General features: G+C 36.0%; 1 protein-coding gene and 1 pseudogene across 2 annotated transcripts; one reads left to right on the top strand and one right to left on the bottom strand.

The window, feature by feature from the left end:
- Positions 1–5,127: 5,127 nt before the first annotated feature.
- On the bottom strand, positions 5,128–19,659 carry LOC18423650 (tRNA-specific adenosine deaminase TAD1-like; annotated as a pseudogene). The gene is made up of 9 exons (XR_016061452.1): positions 19,400–19,659; positions 18,691–18,811; positions 15,716–15,802; positions 15,233–15,639; positions 13,549–13,876; positions 12,766–12,885; positions 12,289–12,372; positions 11,827–11,945; positions 5,128–8,967 (listed from the first exon to the last, which is right to left on the bottom strand). The product of XR_016061452.1 is annotated as a tRNA-specific adenosine deaminase TAD1-like (transcript).
- LOC18423649 (uncharacterized) lies at positions 5,978–8,758 on the top strand. The gene has a single exon (XM_006828247.4). The coding sequence runs from the start codon at positions 5,978–5,980 to the stop codon at positions 8,642–8,644; it is 2,667 nt and encodes an 888-aa protein (XP_006828310.2). The 3' UTR covers positions 8,645–8,758.
- Positions 19,660–20,284: the final 625 nt, after the last annotated feature.

Here is a 20,284-nt window from a genome sequence, read left to right as displayed (position 1 = left end):
CCTTTACACATGCAACCACGGACATGGTGTGACTCTAATTGAAAGTTTCCATATTTCCACAATGGAAAAGATGTGAGTTTAGAAGACAACATGATGAAAATAGGAGATCAGATTATATGAAAACTGAAAGAACGACCTATGTGATCTTTTATTGGGGATTTTTTTTATTTTTTTATTTTTTTATATCACCCCTTTTCTTTTGGTAAAAGATCACTTACAGTTGGTCTTATTACAACAACATATACTTCAAAATAAAATCAACATGGTAATAAAACCAATAGCTTAAAACTTGATGCCATTGAAATAACTATGCACTATGCTTGAGAATAAAAAATAAGATTGCAAAAAATAAAAGAAAAGAGTGTCGGAGATTACCTTAATTGGGCTTATTACACCTCACACCGAGTCACCACCATTCGATGACGTGGGATCGACGATCTTGCTTCAATCTCAAACCGGAAAAGCAAGTTTAGGCCAATCCACACCAATAAAGCATGAACTCTTTTGATCACCAACTCAAACCCTAGGTGAATTCCTTTAGCAACTTAGTTTGAGAGAGATGGATTTTTTTTTTATAAACCCTAAAACCCTTAGCCATAAATCTATAGTTGAGAGATAAGAGAGTGAAAAATTCTATAACCTAAACCCTTAGGTTCTTTCACAATGAGGGAGAGAGAGAAATTTTTTTTAAGAGAGAGAGAGAGAGAAATTCTAAGTGGGATATAAGAGAGAAATATGGAATTAGGTACAAGAGATAAGGTGTAGAGATTTTGGATAGAGACAATCCCTTTTTTATAAGCTTTGAACAAGATTCAGATTTCTTAGGGTTTTCCTTGGCTTGCCTCTTCTTGTGAGATTGAACATTGACTGTCGATTAAGTGTGACTTGTGGGGTGAGAGAACTGAGCCATCCATTTCATAGATGGGCCATCAAGATTATGGAAGGTGCATGAACCCTTATCCCCCTCTCTTAAATCATTTTCCCATCAATAGAAAAATAAGTTAAATTAATTTTAATTAAATATTGTGCATTCTATAAATTAGCACATCTCTATACATATTTTCCATAAAATCTATCAAAGATATACCAAGTCAATATCTACTTTCATATTAAGTCAATATATGGTCAATACATAATCGATCCATAATTTGACCACATGTCACAATTTAAAGTTACTAAAACATAAGTTCACATGGACCACCAAACTTTCCATAAAATAGAAAGTAGTATGAGGTGCGGCATGCCACCCATGGGAGGCACATGTGGGCCCCACCTTCTAGAAACATGGTGGGTTCATGTGCACAATGGGCCACCATGATTATTTTTTTATACATTTAAAATTAACAAAATAATTTCTAGTGAATATTAAAACATTGTAAAATCAATCTCTTTAATTTCATAAATCCAAAAATTATAAATAAAATATCCAAAGGTCCATAAAAATTTAAATAATAATTCTAAACTAATCATTATCATAAAACAAACACATTTAAATTAATTTGATGGGAAATAGATCCATATGGTTTAGGAATTGAATCAACAATTATGGGGCACTCTACCTTCAACTGTAGACTACAGACCACACTTGCTTTATCAGACCGACCTAATGTTTTTCATGACCCACAGTCTAAGCAAATGCTCATTAGTGAGTCATCAAAGTCTGGCCGATGAGCCAAGGAGTCGCAATCCCAGTCTGTGGATTATAGATCCTTCCCTAAAGATGAGTCCAGGTCACCACGACCTGGTGCGATCACAACTCTATGGCGCATAGAGGGATCTCTCGCACATACATACGCTTAACCCTAAAAGGTGGATTTCTAGCTTTCTCAAACGATTTATTGATATGCATGCCATGTAATGGTATATGAATGAGGTTTTGGCCCCCGTCTCTATAGGCCACTATCACACACAATGGTCACACAGTCCCTCGACTCACTTATCTGGGCATGTTCTCCGACCTCATCAAGGGCTAACCCATGAACCCTCCTCAGTTTGTTCTTCATGTCTAGGTAACATGCTTTTTTCCCAATCGACTGACCTAGATTGTCAAATACAATCCGGTGTCTGCAAACATCATTTACATAATATGGTCCACGAGAGACCACACTTCCACTGAGTTCATGTTCTAATATGTCATTTCATTTTACAAGTACTCGCAAGGCCTTTAAAGGCCACATAAACCCAACATGGTCCTTAGGTTCAGGTCTATCCATCGAAGTGGTGATGACAAGGGAGACAAACATAGGAGCTTCCTCTATCTATCCATCGGCGTGCATTATCTCAACTTGATGGTGATAACAATATGGACTATTGTTTCTTTGTAGCCCATAATATTACAGTATCGAGACGGAAAACATAAGGATTTTTCATCGTTGTTGGCCGTTGGATCAATGTTAGAGCCAATCAACACCCTCCAACAAGGGGAATCATGTTAGATGGCTGCTCATTGGACATGAGTATTCCCATGTTCATTGATCCAATGGTCCACAATGTTGCAGTGGAAGGGAGGTTTAATGTAAGCTTCCTCTTATTAAATGGATCGGGTTTTGGTGTGTCAGCCAACAAACCTATTCAAAAACGTTGTCCTTCAAATATCCAGGTAAAGGGTGAATTCTAAACTCGAAATTTTACAGGTCGATAATTTAGATGACCATGATCATGATATGGAAAAAATTGAATTTTGAACATTAAAAAATGACTATCTAAGATATCGTTCTTGGATGGTTGGTCAGCATTCATTTCTATTATTCACAAATCATTATGTGCAATATTTTTTGGAGCTGCAAACTCGTAAATCTGAAGCGAATATATGTCTAGAAAGTTATACGTGTTTTAGATCCTAAATCCATTTCTAAAATACATTCTATAAAAGGAAGTGTATTTAATTATCTCATTAAACAAAGGGAAAAAGACATCCCACATTCATATACAATTTTGACAAGAGCAAATAAATGTAATATTTTGGAAAAGAGCTTGAGCTTAGTTGGTTATCACTTGACGATTTGCAACGCTACGTCCTAGACTCAATTCTTACCAAGGGTGGGGGTCCTCTCCCCATTGCCTCATCCAAACAAAAAAAATAGATGTAATATTTGTATGGGATTGTACAAGACAATTATTTTTGTTATAAGCATGTCACAGTCATTGCTAACTATTAAATGTCAAATTGGAGAGCTTGAGGTGTAACATAAAGTTTGAGAATTTTTTTTTGAGCCTTGAGTTTTGTCAATGACACACTTACAATCACCCACTTAAAAATCCGATGGACAAGAGCGATTGTGACGTCCTTGTATAAAAAACAAATGGTCTCTATATACTTTTGCTATTTGTAATGCTACAATTTGTTTTTTTAGTGTAGTGTTTTGGAGTAGATTACTGTTATTGTAGAATCCTCTCTTTTTTTCCTTTTTATATTTATTTTTCTTTTTGCAGTAATCTATTGATAGTAAGTTGTACAAGAAGTGATATATACACAATTGAAGTAAGAGAAACACAATGCTAAAGGTAGTAGAAAACTATATTAATGGACTGGGATGCGTAGCAAATATAGAAACGCTTTCCTTTAACCCCAAATGATATTCTGCTCCTTAGGGAGTATACATTTTCATTTACTGCCTCGGGTAAAACCGCACCTAGGATTAGTTTTAGGACCCATATTTTGGAATATAACCTTGTACAGATTATCCTCAATACCTTTTTTTTCTAATTGCACCCTCTAAGCACTTCAAAAAAATATGATGCCTCAAGATTGAATAGAAACTAACCAATTTTATAAGATGAGATCTAAGTGGCAGAAAAATCAAATTTCAAATTTTTATTTTTTGAGAATGATCATCTAGTGATTCTAAGGTTGTTACTAAAATTTCAAATTCAAAAAAATCCTCCCAAGTAGATCATCTGGACGAGGTGGTAGAAGTAAACTATGCTCTCGATAGAGCGTAGTATACATGCTCTTCTTTTAATTTTGAAGCCCAAATATAGGAAATTACTATATTTTGGTTATCTAACTTTCAAAAAGTCACAATATCTGATTATCATACTCCTCCATAGCATGATATAAGATGCTTCTGTAGGAGCATACTGTAAGACAACGCCCCTCAGTAAAAGTATAAATTGGGTGGATTTATTTGATCCAAAATTTTGGCTCCAAGTATCATGAGATGATTATTTTAGTTGAAAAAAATTGGATTTTAAGTTCTTTAATACCTAAATCTTGCCCTCCAAAAATTGGACGGCTCGTGTTTAATCTTGCAATGTTAATTTTTTGAGGCACATAGATCTACAATGTTTTTTCTTTTTCCCTTTAAATTGGTTGCTAGTTCTAGAGACTCTATACCCAAAAAGTTTAGGGGTCCAAAAACTATTCTTGAGTTTTTCCATAGGGAGCAAATAGAAAGTAGGTCCAAAAACATGTCATAGTTGGTAGTCATGATGCTATTCAATTTGCCGATGGGTACAGGCAGGTTAGTGCCAATTTTAAGGTCAAGGTCCTTATTGGAGACGGCACTTACAATATGCTCCTTTGGGAGTATAGTTTATTTCTACTCCTTCCATTGGAATACCGATTTGGGAGAAGTTTTTCAATATTAAATTTTGAGAACCACTTAAGAATCACTTATTAGATTATCTTCATAAACAAAAATTTAAAAATTTGAATTTTCTAACATTTAGATCTCACTATCTAAAAATTAGATGGCCTCAATTCAATTGCTAGACATTCTTTTTTCAAGCGCATAGAGGGGTAAAATTTGAAAAACAAAAAAGGTTAACCTAAGGCTTAAGAGATTATATCTCCAAAATTTGCCGTCCTGAAATTAAATCTAAAAGTCCTAGAGCTGCTTAAGAGGCGTATACCCGAGGGAGTAAACATATATTCTACTCCCGCAGGAAGAAGATATCTTTAGGCTAGTAGAGTCAAAAGCACTCATGTCTAGAATCCATTAAATGGATATTTGATAAGTCTGCATCTGATGGAGGCCCACAAAGAGGACTTGGACTTGGACTTGGTCCATAGTCGAGACTTGAGACAATAGAAGGCTGGCAGGGAAAGAGTTTTGGAATACAAGGAGAGAGAGAGAGAGATTAACCTTTTGGTCCATAACAACCCATAGAGAGAGAGAGGTTAACTTTTGGTCCTTAACAACCCACTATGAAATTCATTAAGCACACCAGTCATAAAACAATGTCAAAACTCAACTACAGCATGAATTTCACATCACAATGCCCAAAATGCCTTTCTTTTATCGTTCACCAATCCCTCACCAAATATACGAGTACCTAATCCCATCCTCATACCATGTTTATAGACCAAAAACATTACTTTTTAAAAGTAACATTTTTCTATGTTTACAATTAATCCATTGAGAACTTGGCGGCTTCAACCATAACAGTAAGGGAGTCTTCAAGTCGTTGTTCCACTCAAGTAAGCGCCGCCAGTCCCAAGTCAATTTTCACTATAATCATGACCTACCCCAATCAACAAGGCTCTTTCGAGCAGTGTACAGAAAATAGACTCGTAATTCGAAACCCCAAAAAAAGTGAGAAAAAGCTTTAAAAGGGGGCAATCTCTAAAAAAAACTTAAAAAAAAAAGAAAAGTCGAAAGGATTGACAGAATCATTAGGAGATAAAATTAGATGAAGAAAGGGGATGCAAAAGTGGATTTCTACCTTGAATACCTCAAGAAAATTTAGAAAAAAAAGAGAAAAATAGGAAAATACCCAAATGATATTAAAAACTAACAAAAAAACAGACAGACATGGACAAATTCCGGATTCCACATATGCTGCCATGATGACTTTGACAAAGGTTAATGCTCTCACAAACTCAGTAACAAAGACGGGAAAAATGCATGCCTAACCCGGCAAAGTAACCGTGTGGTAAAACTTAGTGCTCTACACGTTACTTCTCCTTGCATCTATAAATTCAGGCTCCTTCCTGTACACAGAGAAGCTAAAGTGAGTAACCATTTCGCAGGCCATGGAAATGGAAATGGAAATGGTGATGAGATTTCCAATTTTCATCCTCTTCTTCCAAACAATTGTTTTGGTTCCTCTAATCCAATCATCTGATGGTTTATCAGGAGTAGAACTAGAAACCCAAGCACTCTTGAATTGGAGAACCAGTCTGAAAAATCAGACCTTGGATTCATGGGTTTTCACGACCAACAATAAGACCAGCCATTGTGGCTGGTTTGGCATTCAGTGCAGCAATGGGGGAAGTGTAATTGAGATAAGCCTCTCGAATTCAAATCTCGAAGGTACTCTTGGCCGATTAAACTTCTCCTTGTTACCCCATTTAGTCCACCTCGATCTCAGCTGGAACTCTCTTGAAGGAACGATTCCGCCAGATATTGGTAGTCTTTTGAACCTCACTTTCTTGGATTTGTCTCATAATGAATTATCTGGTTCAATCCCGAATACGTTCTTTTCTGGTCTCAGAAAACTGCAAATCCTAAACCTCACCAGAAATCATATTGGAGGCCAAATCCCAACCAGTCTAGTGAACCTTACTAAGCTTCATGATCTTCGGCTCGGTTACAACTCCTTCACCGGTCCCATTCCTGAACAGCTCGGTTTTGTTTTCTCTCTCCAAATACTCGAACTCTATGAAAACCCACTTTTAGTAGGGCCCATCCCTGGTTCTCTAGGCCAGCTCCAAAAGCTTCAGAGGCTGGATATTAGTAGTTGCAATTTGAGTTCAAACATCCCACCACAAATAGGAGACATGAAAGAGTTGATCGAAATCTCTCTTTCTATGAACCTTCTATATGGCCCCATTCCTCCTTCCATCGGTAACCTAACCAAGCTCACCACCTTGGATCTCTCCTATAACCAGCTCTCAGGAGCTCTTCCTTCGGAGATTGGAAACTTGGGATTGTTAACATCTCTTGATGTGTCGAATAACACCCTCGGAGGCTCATTGCCGAGAACATTATCCCACCTCTGGAAGCTGGAAATGTTCTTTATCGAAAGCAATGTGTTCTCTGGCACCATTCCAGTAGATATTTTTGAGCACGTTCAATTGTTGGGGGCCGACTTGTCTTTTAATAGCTTCTCAGGTACACTACCTTTGGGAATATGTAGAGGGAATAAGCTCATAAATTTCTCGGCCAGCCACAACAATTTCTCGGGGCCCCTGCCAGAAGATTTGAAGAACTGCACGAGTGTGGCCTGGTTCGTAGTCGAGAAGAACCATCTCGAGGGGAAAGTTTTCGAGGCTTTCGGTAGCCATCCTGATCTAATGATTGTTGACTTGTCTGGGAATCAATTTTCTGGTTACATTCCAGAAAACATTGATGAAACAATGCCGAGTCTAACTTTCCTACAGCTAGGAAATAACCACATGGTGGGAACAATTCCCTCCACTATTCACAAGATGAGAGATTTGGTTGTTCTCGACCTTTCTGGGAACAACTTCACTGGTACCATCCCGACCTCACTACCCAATATGGGATACTTTATGATTTCTAATAACAACATCATGGGAACCATTCCCAACTCTGTGGGGAATATGACCAATCTGGTTGTCTTCGATGTTTCGGGAAACAGGTTAAGTGGTGTTATTCCTTCTGGCTTGGGGAAATGTCAGTCGCTTGAAGTATTGGACTTGAGCAACAATAATATGCTCGGAAGCATTCCATGGTCGCTTGGGCATTTAGGGATCCTTCGGAAACTGCAATTGAGCAACAATAGCCTATCAGGAGAGATCCCTTCATCCTTGAGAAACTGTTCTGGTTTAGAGATTATTGATCTTGGTGAAAATGGATTCTCAGGTGTTATTCCTACTTGGATTGGTGGAACCTTCTCATTACTACGCATTCTCCGTTTACGATCAAACAAGTTTACAGGTACAATCCCTCAAGAGCTGTCACTCTTGCGTTCTCTTCAAGTCTTGGACCTCGCAGTAAATAATTTATCAGGTGAGATCCCTCGGACATTTGACAACTTCACATCAATGGCAATCAGGCTACGAGACGTCCATAGCAGTTCCAATGGGGAGAATAATGAGGCAATGATTCTCAAGAAGTATTATGAGGAAACGGTTGTCATTGCCACAAAGGGGCAAGCCCTTCCATATAGCAGGACTCTTTCCCTGGTTACATGCATGGACATTTCGAGTAATAATATTGTCGGGATTATCTCGGAAGAGTTAACCCGCTTGGTAGGCTTGCTTGTGCTAAACCTGTCCAGAAATCACCTAACTGGGAATATTCCCAAAAAGATCAGTGCACTGAAGGAGCTGGAGTCGCTAGACCTTTCGAACAATCTACTTTCGGGTGGCATCCCACAAGGAATCTCGTCCCTGACATTCTTAAGCTATTTAAACTTCTCAAATAACAACTTATCCGGACCCATTCCCTCCAGCAATCAAATGGAAACTTTTCATGAATCGACATATTCTGGGAACCGATACCTTTGTGGCTTTCCGCTTCTTAAAAAGTGTGGAGTACCTACCCAGGTGTTGACTCCCATCCATAATGAAGATGATGATGATGATGTATTTGGGATTGATGTGAGTGCAGGTATGGGTTTCGGCGTAGGATTTGGTGGTTTTTTCTTTGTTCTAGCTGTCATAAGGCCCTGGAGCCATGCATATTTCAAGTTCATGGATCGTATTGTGAAGAAACTGCTACGGGCATCGTAGTGTTGTACTTCTACTGCTCACACACACACATACTCATGTGGTGATCAGATCACATGGCCTTGCACTTGCTTTGATACTTCGATTAGCAATGCAGAAACTTCTTTTGAGTCTCAATTGAATTGCTTCAACGCCAAGATACAAATCCCCATAATTATTTCTGAAATGTTTGGGTAACCTTGTGTGTTTAAGATAATGGTTGGCATTTGAACTGAATTATCAGTTGCAATCATCATGCCGGGCTTGCAGGCTTATAGAACAAGGAACTCTCCATAACAAACCAGAGGCTATTAACACTTCTTTCATGCCACGATTCTTCTTGCAGTCTGTAAAAGATATTTGTTTTGAAGCATTAGTCTATATATGAATTATAAATTGCAAAAGATTTTACATTGAAGTTTATCGACGCTTCTTAATCTATGCCTTATTGTGTTTGAGAAGCTAAATAATACATAATAATATAGTGTTGTATTCAACATAAAGGAACCTAAGGTCTTCTTTAATAAACCATATATATGAAAATAGACGTCTTCATTATCATCTGAGCCTTATCCCAACTATTTGGCATTGGCTAAAATGGGTCACACAAATATATACCCCTATTAAAGATTTCAAAAAGCCATTTGCCCATTTAGCCAATCCCTTGATAATTTATGATACTTAGATGATTGGTTAAATAAACCTTTACATGTGGAGCCACTCACATACAAAAAGCATGTGACTCCTTTCTCCAACGATCCGTATTCAGTAGGCTAGTATTAGTGAGAATGGAAACCACAACGTGGATGACTAAGGTATGGAGGTGCTACCACCAATTGAATAGCTTTTGTCGCGATGTCAACCAATTTATTTGTAAACTTTCCTTTACGAGTTAGGTTTACATTAAAATTGGGGCATGCCTTCACCTTATTGGGGTGTACTTGGGAAAAATAAAAGAATTGTATTTATTTTTATTAAAATGGCCAAGACTCTTCTGCAAGTTCTACGGGCAATCTGGTTATTTTTCCATCAAGAATATCTTTTTTTATTTTTATCAGGTGCATCCTAGGTGAGGTGTGCATAACCCAAATTTCACTGCAAAATAAATTATTGAGAAAAAAATAAAAATAAAATTATTTGAGGCATCAAATCAAGATTAAATGCTTAGAAACTAACTTTGAACAATAGGGCTATAGTTCTCCCAATAGGGTCACATATACTTTATATATAAGTAGAGCCACATGCAAAGGTTCCCCCCTTTTAAGGGTAACACAAATGGGAAATGACATCATGTCACCATTCCATTATCCTACAATGAACCAAACTTATAGAAAATCATGTTTGTGGCATTTGTATGACTTAAAATTTTGTATACACACTCCCTTCATCTCAATAATCAATCTCAAAAGAAAAAAAATAAAAATAAATATTTACACCCTATATATGGTCAAAATGAATCTCATCCAACAATGAATCTAGACCGTCCATTTGGTGAATTTCAACGTCTTGGCTTTTATGAATTCAAACTTAATTTTTGTTTCCTTTTAATGTTGTTAAACTAGTGATAATACATTTATCTAAAAAATTTGGAAAAAAAGAAAATCATTCTAAGGCCTAAATCTAAGTATATCACCAAAACGGACAACTTATGTTAATTGGGCTAAAAAACACTTTCTAAATTGCGTTTTCAATTGTTTTATTATTTATTTTATTTATTTTTGTGATTGCTCATTAGAATGAAAAAAGTGTATATTTTAAAATTTGGATCAAACAAATCCCTATCATGGTTTTTGCAGATTGCTTTATTATATTATTACACAACTGTTGTATGAAATCACTCAACAAAAAAAATGAGACTAAACATGGAAATGCATAAAAGTACCCTGAAGTAATATGGTCTTATTTTATATTCCTAATAAATAGATCCAAAATATTTAGTCCTAACTTTGAACAAATATGAAGTATATATTAAAGATATCAGATAGTATATAATGAGATCGCTTACTTTTAGTACAAGAGGTCACAATTACTTACACTCATCCAATGTAAGTTTCTTTTGAACTTTGAGTTTGGTCAATGAAATAAATGCAACCACCAAATTTCACATCCAACAGTCAAAATTAATTGCGACCACCTTGTACCAATGATAAATAGTCTCATCATATACTTTCCCTGAAAATATAGTTTCATTTTTAAATTAGATTTCCAATTACCTATTTTTAATTAGATGGCTATCTACTACAAGAAGAGATAAAATTAAATTAGATGAGGTATGTACACTGTGTAGGGCCCCTCAATTCAGACTTTTCATGAAACCTCTCATCTCACTTCAGGACTACCAATTTCTTGGAGCCACATTTGGCAGGAATGCAATTCAGAGGCTGATTCTCTAACAAAGTCAGGCGCTACTGAGTGAATTTTTTTAAGACAGCCCATACTCCTTTGGGGGTCCTTGCCCCCTCTTCTACTCAATGTGCAATCCATTTGTCCTTCTATCCCCACCCAAGGTGGTGGTTTTATAGCGCTCCCAGCTTGTTGGGCGGCCATTTTTTACTGTATATAGCTTCCAGATTCTAGGAACCTCATTTTTTGTACACTTATCTCATTTTAATAGTTCACTTTTTCAAAAAAATCTTCAATGTGATACATTCATGTAGGGAAACCAACAGCAAAACAAGTTGAGGCCAGCTCTTCTCTATTGACAGATTTTTCATTTTTGTACAGTCTGTTTCACATAGATTCAATTTTGTGAATGGAATAGTTTACGTACTTGTACATTTTGGGAAAAAAAAAAAAAAGTTCACAAACTTTTACATCCTTTTTTGGACAATTAATGGAAGTTAGGGTTATTCAAAAAAAAAAAAAAATCTATTTAAGTTTGACTAAATTTTTGAAGTAATTTTTCATATAATTAACAACCCTCCACCCCTCTCCCCCACGTATACTTGACTAGAGACATGAACAATAAATTTATAGCTTACATCGAGTTGGAATAAATAGAACCAAAAATGGAAAACGGTGATAAATTTGTTGCACAATGAGCTCCAAATGCCAATTTTCCAATCCATATTGGTTTTGTTGCAACTGAAGGTTATGAGACACAAGCCAGACAGTTATGTAGAAATAATGACTACAAGGTTTAGAAATTTAAAATAAGATGATTAATCAGGCCAGAAAATCAGTATTTTTATTTTTGTCTTCAGTACCTTCACAATCAAGATGAACAGAAGAACATCTCGAGATCTGGTGACTTCTGAAACCAGTTTGTGAAACATGGGCTGTTCTTAAAAATTCTGACAGCTGCTCTGTAATCTTTGGCCATAATCTGTAGGGAGTAAATTGACTCAGACATGCATGAAAGATCAAGATCTCTCTCTCTCTCTCTCTCTCATGTCCGTACCCACATATGTCTGCATACTTGGTGCATGATTGTGACTTGTGAGTGCGCCCACGTTCAAGTACAAATTTTGTACATGCAGCTGTGTGCATGCATGCACCCACACATACATGTCTTTGCTTACACTCACACATCAGAACAAGAGAACTATTTGCTGTAATATTTCTCTGATACATGTGAAATGGAAGAACGCCATACTATTTACATACTTGAATAAATAAGAAAGTAAGCCAATAAAACTAGCAATTAACAAAATAAAACCACATATTACCTTGAGCTCAAGATAAGAAAACATTTCCACTTTGAATCCGGTGGAAGAAACATGTACAAGTGACGCAAAAGCCTCCAAAAGCCGCTTCCAAGAGTAAAAACCACCAAAGAAATGAGAACAAAGAGCTCAAATGCTGAACCACCTTATTGTTCAATAAACTACCAATTATTCTGTTTTTCTTAAAAGTAAAAAGCATCATATTATTTTTTATATTTGGAATGAATGACTTACGATTTGATATATATATCTATATATATATATATATATATATATATTGACTGTTGTATATTAATAGATATACAGAGACAGACAGGAAATAGGTGCCCTATACAAAAATCCCTAGGGGTCTAAAAAATGCTGTATACCAAAATCGAGAAAATTATGTGGGATGCAAGCTTAAAAAATGCCTGCATCAAAAGGAGAAACAGAAAAAGTATAAATTTGACAAACAGCAACAGATGTGAACTGTCTTCCTACTTGCATAGAGAAGACTCTGTAGATGGGGATAGTGCCCCTTTCGTAGAGGTCCCTCGCTTCCTTCCTGTAGTTCCAAGAATGACCTCATGTAAGCCCAATCTGTTCCAGCAGATAGAATATCTACCACAAGAAAGTTCAAGAAATCAGAAGTCACGAATAATTAAGATTAACAAATGAAATTATTTGTAATAATTGAAAAAATTTGGAACATTGAACCCAATAAAGAAAAAAGATCCAATCACTAAGAAATCACGAATCATTAAGATCAATAAATTAAATTACTTGTCTTTTTGAATTACTCATAAAGTACGAGCAAACACAACTCTCATCCTATACTTGCTATTTATTTAGAACATTTATTGGGTAAGTACTAGGTAATGTAGATATTTCGAATTTCATCACATCATACAACAAAAATGTTAAATTTCAAAAAACATATCAACAGCATATAATGAAAAGTGTTGAGCATAATATTACTAAGGGACTATGAAAAACCATAGTCGATTAGGGTAATGGCCATCTGTTTATAAACTCTGACGGGGAAAGAGAGTGGGACCCACATAATTTTCTGGAGGGTCCAACTTTCTCTCTATTCTCTCCCTTTGTATCTATGATTTCACTGGACAGTCACTATCCAATGGACTATGGTTTTTCCATACTCCATTGGTGATTGGGCTATATTGTGATTTCCCATGTGGATATGTTCAGGTTTATCTCACATCACACAGCAAAGTATCAAATGTTTTTCAAATATATCATAATATATAGGAAAGTTTACCATACCCGCACGTTAAAATAGGTATGCCCAGTGGAACATTGAACTTGAAGAAATTCCTTTGGTGGAACCGGAGCTTGAAAAATCTTTTGCTGCCAAAAGGTAAATATTAGCTCAATTTTAATTCTCCTCTTTCATAACTTAGATATAGCACACAGACATTGTTCAGTTTGAAAGGACTCTGCAATTCCTTTGATATTGGAAGAACACGGAGATAAAGAGATTCCGCCAATTGATTCTCTAGATTCAAGCATTCAGCATTCTCGCAAGCTGGTTGCCCAATTGTGATTGAAGACATATATATCGGTTGCTGGATAAAATGAGAGAGTAAAGATCCTAGCAACCAGTTAGAGGAAGAGAGGATCATTAGAAATAAAACAATGCCTATAATTATGCATATTAATATAACATGCACGCAAACATATATATGCACACCAGTGTTACATAGACACGACACGGGTGTCGGTGTCTGGTAAGTGTCAGTGCCAGTGTCAGAGTGTCTAGTACATCAGGCCAAATAGCCAGTACTTCCCGACACATCCGTACATTCCTAATTTATAAACTCTTTTCTTTATATAAATATATATATATAATAGAAAAATAAAAAAGTTAGCAAAGTTAAATGGTATTTTGTTAAACAAAATAAAATGTGTAATACTAGAATATCTAAAGAAAATTTGAATAAAATTATTCTTTTAAAAAATTTATCTATTAACATGTCATACAATGAGTGGTAGGCAGTGCTGCATAAAAAAACCATTACAAACTTTGTTGTTAAGGAGAAAGATTTATTAAATATCATATATGTTAATTCTTATATATGTACCATTTAGGAGGCTACTACGCATGTGGTAAGAGTGATTAACTTGAATCAAGCTATCTGGGGTTCGAGCCACCAGGAAGGTCTTATGTGGTCTTCACTTCATTCCTATTATCCATCTGGTGGCATGACATCATTCAGTCATGCATGGATCACAGGTCATTATTCAAAGCCATGTGGGTAACAACTATGGCTAGTCACGTGGAGGTACCTCACTCATGTCACATGAGAGGTATGGCCTTTTTCCCTTGTGACAAAATGGGATATGCAGTGTCCACTCAGTTGACACTTCTATCAGATGTGTCGACACATACTGTATGACCAGGATATCGTCAGACACGCATTACCCATGTGTCCACAGAGCCTCAAGAGAAGAGTCGACGTAACACCGATGCATGCATGCATGTGCCCATAACCCAAATATATGATCCCACATAAGATACTTAATAAGAAATAACAATGAATGAGGGACCTGATATGAGGACACTTTGAGGCATACCTCAAAATGTGGTTCATCTAAATGCGCTTTTTGCTTAAGTTTCTATCACCAGATGAAGGGTCATAGGCGAAGCAAAACCTGTAGGTATATCAAAAGGATAAATAGAGAAACATAATCAATTAGTGTCATATTCGTAAAATGAAATGGATGGTGATCGGTGAAAAGTGGGACACAGAGAAGCCTGTTCTGGTGCGTCCCACACTCTCCATCACTGTTAATCATTTCAGTGACCATTGATGACAATTGAATGTAGTTTTCAATAATCTATTTGCTTATAGTATACTTTCTTCCTATAAAATAGATATTAATACAAGCTGTAATTTAATCCAAGTATAAGTCCATGATAGATGAACAAAAATAGAAAAGAACAGACCTTGAAGGCCAACAACATTCGAGTGGGCAATCTTGTCTGAACAGCTTACAGAAAGAGTTGTTTCACCACGACCAGGTTTTCTTCTAACCATTCCCAGGCCATGCAAATGAACCAACGAATGGAAAGGAGTGGCAAACACTCCATCTACGTCAATTGTCAAATTATCTGTTCTATGTAAGCCACTATTTTCCAACCGCCTCAACAAATAATCAGGAGTCATAGCAGAAGAAATTGCACCATTACGCTCTACAGGCAAAAGTCTGACAACTATCTCTCCATCTATTTTGTCTGCCATTTCTTTATCACTTCTATTAGCAACTCCCCTATATGGTGTTTGGAGTCCAGTTTTAGAAAAGTTTTCCCAAAATTCAGTAGAGCATTGTCCTGAAGATTCACAATTATTGTCCTAGTAGCTATGATTACTGTCAGGGGATCTACGAAAACCATGATTTGGCTGTACTTGCTGATTTTCAGTACTGTTACTTCGATCTTTGAAACAAGAGTGTGAAATCCCTGCTGGTTGGAGCAAATCCCATGTTGGCAACAAAGGGGAACGGGAAGCATCCCCACCTTCAAAAAACCAAAACAATAAAATGAGAAAGAAGAGATACAAGCAACATGTGATCAGATCAAACAATGATCATGACTAAAATGAAAACTCGTAGCAGATTCATGCAGTTAAAGAACTCAAATAGTCAAACACAAATAATAAAGTCAATGAAGAATTGAAGATAAGTTACAAGGCAATTGGGAGATATATAGATGTAACCGGTAGCCAGGCTTCATTTTATATTTTGCTTGACCAGACACATCACCAACTAGTTCTAACAGCAAGTCTAGGTGCTCATCCATCCACAATTGTTCACATCCAAGATGTTCGTTTCTCTTCTAGGCTTCATTAAGGCACACAATCTCTGCATAGAACTACCTGCCGTGAGCACGAAGCATTTCCTTAGCATGTATACTCCATCACCAAAATACAGCAGTCATGGAACATGCAATTCAATTAAAATCTATCCATTAGAGCACAATTTGTTCATAGTTTTCTGAATAAATCAGTATTTCAGAAGATTTTGAGTCGTTGGGGATGAGTGATGTAGGCAGCTTTCTGAAGTTGTAATAATCTTCTACTTGCATGTTTGTTTGGGGTGATTCAAAGTTCAAAATGAATAATTTTGAGTATTACAACCCTTAACTATGAGAATTTTTCCTAATTTGGACTTTTCGGAGATCATATTTGAAGGCTGCTTAGATAATTAGTGAAGAAAATTGGGCTAAGTAGGCTTAAGTTCAAATAGTAAATTTTTTCTTTATTTTATGTTTGTTTTTTTTTTTTTTTTTGCTGAGGAAGACAGTTAGTTTCTGGGTCTCATTTTTTGGAATCAGAGTCCTAAGTTTCTTGCTAATGTTGATAGGTTTCATTTCCTTCTACAAAAGTTTCTCTAATTGGATCCTTGGCTTCCTAAATATTTCCTAGTTTCCTAATTTTGAAATCGAATTTTTTTAGGTAACTTAGATTACATGAAGCACCACCCAATGACTAGATCAACTGAAGTTGAGAATAAAAATTCACTATTTTTCTTTTAAATGAATTAAAAAAGCTGGTGTGAGGCCATATTTGGGAGTGATTCCTTCACCTCGAGGAAAGATTCCCCAACTGTTTTTGTGGAGAGTGATTCAAGAGCTCTACCATAGGATTGAGAGAGTTTATCTAGAAGGTTAGAACCTTTTTATTCCCCTCTTCTGTAACATATTCGCCTTTTACAAGTGCCCACAATCGAATTCTTAATCTATCGTCCCCAATAAAATTGAGCCTTCCTAAGCAGTAATATCATAGCACAGCTTCCTAAACCTATCACCTAAACCCCTTGCCTATCAACCGTAAACTAGATATTACATCACCTCATCCCATTCAAATATATCAATCACCCTCGTTGGCATTTTTTAACAATTTCAACCCCATCATCACCATCTAATCTTAACCCAAGTTGTTGCCCTAATCACACCTAAACCTTCCCTATCACCTCATCTCCTAGACTTCCCCATTTAGACATTGAATTCCCCAAATCCTATTCGAACTAGAAGACCTGAACACCACCTTTACCCTGCGTTTCTATCTCGGTCGGAAATCAAAACCTTTACATCTCTCAAACCCTAATCTAACTAGAACACCAATCCAACCTCAAAACCCTTTTTTTCTAAGCCCACCTTAGGCGTTACACTCATGCAGGAGCCAAGCCCCTTGATGCTAGGCATCAATGAGGACGTTTATCAATGACTTCGCCAGCCCACATTGGTGGTATAACCACTCTGTGTTATTAACCATGAGTAGTGTGGATTGCAAATATCCAACTGCTGATTCATGTACCATAATATGCAATTATACAATCCCAAAACATAAATTCCATTCAATAGCTTCATGGAGACTCCTTGCATCCCTGGATGTCAATGGATTCTTGAAGAATTTGAGAACTACTCCATGTAATTAATGTATCTTGGATGCAATTCAAGAACAAAGGGAGGCCAATTCAGTGCCTGATTATCAGATATATTGGCTGAGAAGAGTGAGTCTAGGAAGCAAGTGCCATGGACCACAGGCCAATGCAAGTATGGACTCCAACTTTTGTAATGGTCTCTATTTTATTTAAGCTGTTATAGTACATCCAAAAGATGGATTAAAAAACGAACAGAAATGCTTCTCCAACTTTGATGATATCATCGTAGAAGTTAGATATAAACCAATCCGAATAATATTTTCTCTGAGGGAATAATTCTGATAGCTTGTTGTGGTTCTAATGAAACAAATAATTTAGCAATGTCACAAGCCATGAAAATTTTGTTAAGGGGATCATGATGTATTGCTTCACAGATATAGCTTCTCTTACACCCTACCTTAATATTAAATATCACTCCACTGTACGTAACTGTTTTTGTACTTTGAGTCAAATAATTAATAAACATGAATAAATCTATATAATTTTATTCTCTTTCTGTACCTTATGTCCATCTACTAGGCTACTTGACATATTATCAACATAAATTCAGTATTCCTGTATTGACTATGGTACATGAAGATCACTCAAAATAATTTTCATTACAAGCCTTCTTTTAAAAATAAAAAAAAAGCAAAAGAAACAAGAAAAGAAAACCACTAACAAAAATTTTAATATATAATATCAGATTGCATAATATCACAACTTATTCTCTTTTCCTACTTGTGCTTTCTTGACATCACAGCCCAACTAATATTCCATTACATCTCTTCCATACCCAGGGTCAGGAATCAATATTCACTCAATTTCTTCACCAATGAACTACACATATCACTTCTCGTAATACAATAAACATTCATGAATTTGCCTTTTTTTTTATTGGTAAATATTTGAGATTTCGCGCTAAATGATGTTTGTAGTCACCCCAAGCAAACCAAAATTGTTAAAACTGCAAACAGGTCAAACCTCAAGAGACATCTTCGTGCAATAGCTTCTACATGTGAATCATTCACAACATCACCATATCGACTCAAACGTGAGCTCCCAAGACACTTGGTTCCAGTTCCCATTGCTACAACTTGTAATTCTGTTAAAAAATAACAGAAAATATGCACGAAAATAAAAATTACAGACCCAAGACAAGGTTTACTTATTTATTGGTTTATTTTACAGATCAAAGTGAATGACAAAGGTTGTGTCAAGTTTCATGAAGTATACAACCAAAAGGGAATAACCCAAAAAGATAAAAAGAAAAAGGAGGAATATGATTAAGTTTTTCATAACAAGGAAGACAAATAAATGAAGAAGATTGCATTTCAGAAAAAATGCAATGCAAAATGCATGCCAAACAAGAAGAGGCTTATTGTCGCAATGTAAAAGCAACCGAAAAACGGAAAAAGCGAATGAGATACTGTCTAAACTGCAAGAGAAAATAAGGTCATGATTATTTTCTTTCTTTTTTTTTGAATAAATAAGGTAATGCTTGTTGGGTGTCATAAAATTTCTTTAAAATTCATAATACAGCAAGAACTTAAAAACTGCAAACTCTCACTAACTCTGGCACTGGATTTAGTAATATTTTCTCAACAAAGTTGTTAATTGACGCAATACTATCTCAACTATCAGTTAAAATTTGGGTTTTTAACGTAAACTTTAGGGCAAAATTGGGTCATACCATGAGATGGAAAAGACACGAGAAACGCTGCCAAAACAGTAGTTTGACGGCCTTGGGGCTTTTCCCTTTTAGAGAGAGAATACTTTCTTAGATACCAGCTCGCCCCACGGCTCTGAATACCAGTGACTATCTTCGCCAGCATCCATGTTATGGCTCATGCCAATGCAGCAGGAGCGGTCTAAATATTTTGCCTGCCGTGTACAGTTTACTCTTGAGGGATCACAAAATTGGCTAGGACCGGCAGTCGCAGAACAAATTATCGAAGGGATGCTATCGTACTTCAAAGCCCAAATAGAGTTTTCTATTTTTTATTGGGAAATTATGGCTACTATATCTATATTTTCAAAAAATTGGAAAAAAAATCCACCTTCTCAAAACCTCGTCCACACCACACCTTTTTTTTCTATTTTTATAAATTTTTAGACGAAACTACTTTTTACGATAGTCTTTGCACATTAAAAAGCATTACGGTATTTTTAATACGGTAATGTTTAGATACCTTTATACGGTAATGGGAATATCGTATTAATAAATAAAATTTGTACGGTGATATGGTTACCGTATTGTTTTTACAATGAATTATGGTACTCGTAGTACCGTAATACTTTCAAAATTATATACGGTAATAAAGTTACCGTAATACTTCCAAAATTATATTTTTTTTATAAAACCCTATTTTGACGAATTGTTTAGCACTTTCATCCTTTTTTATCTCTCTCATCCATTTTTTATCTCTCATCTATTTTCTATCATATCTTCTATTGTTTATCAATCTTTGGAGGAGGCCTCTGAGAGCATCAAATTTACACACCAACTGGTTTTTAGGTATGTCATCAAAATATTATGTTGTTTTTAGCATCTAAAAAAATATTATGTTGGATAAAT

The sequence above is a fragment of the Amborella trichopoda genome, chromosome 8, assembly GCF_054954075.1.
Source record: "Amborella trichopoda isolate Santa Cruz 75 chromosome 8, AtrichopodaSantaCruz75HAP2 v2.0, whole genome shotgun sequence".
NCBI classification, from domain to species: Eukaryota; Viridiplantae; Streptophyta; class Magnoliopsida; order Amborellales; family Amborellaceae; genus Amborella; species Amborella trichopoda.
This window is presented reverse-complemented; position numbering and strand designations above follow the sequence as displayed.

Bases quoted from the DNA above. Each gene is read 5' to 3' on its own strand.
- LOC18423649 (XM_006828247.4), top strand. From the start codon at position 5,978: ATGGAAATGGAAATGGAAATGGTGATGAGATTTCCAATTTTCATCCTC.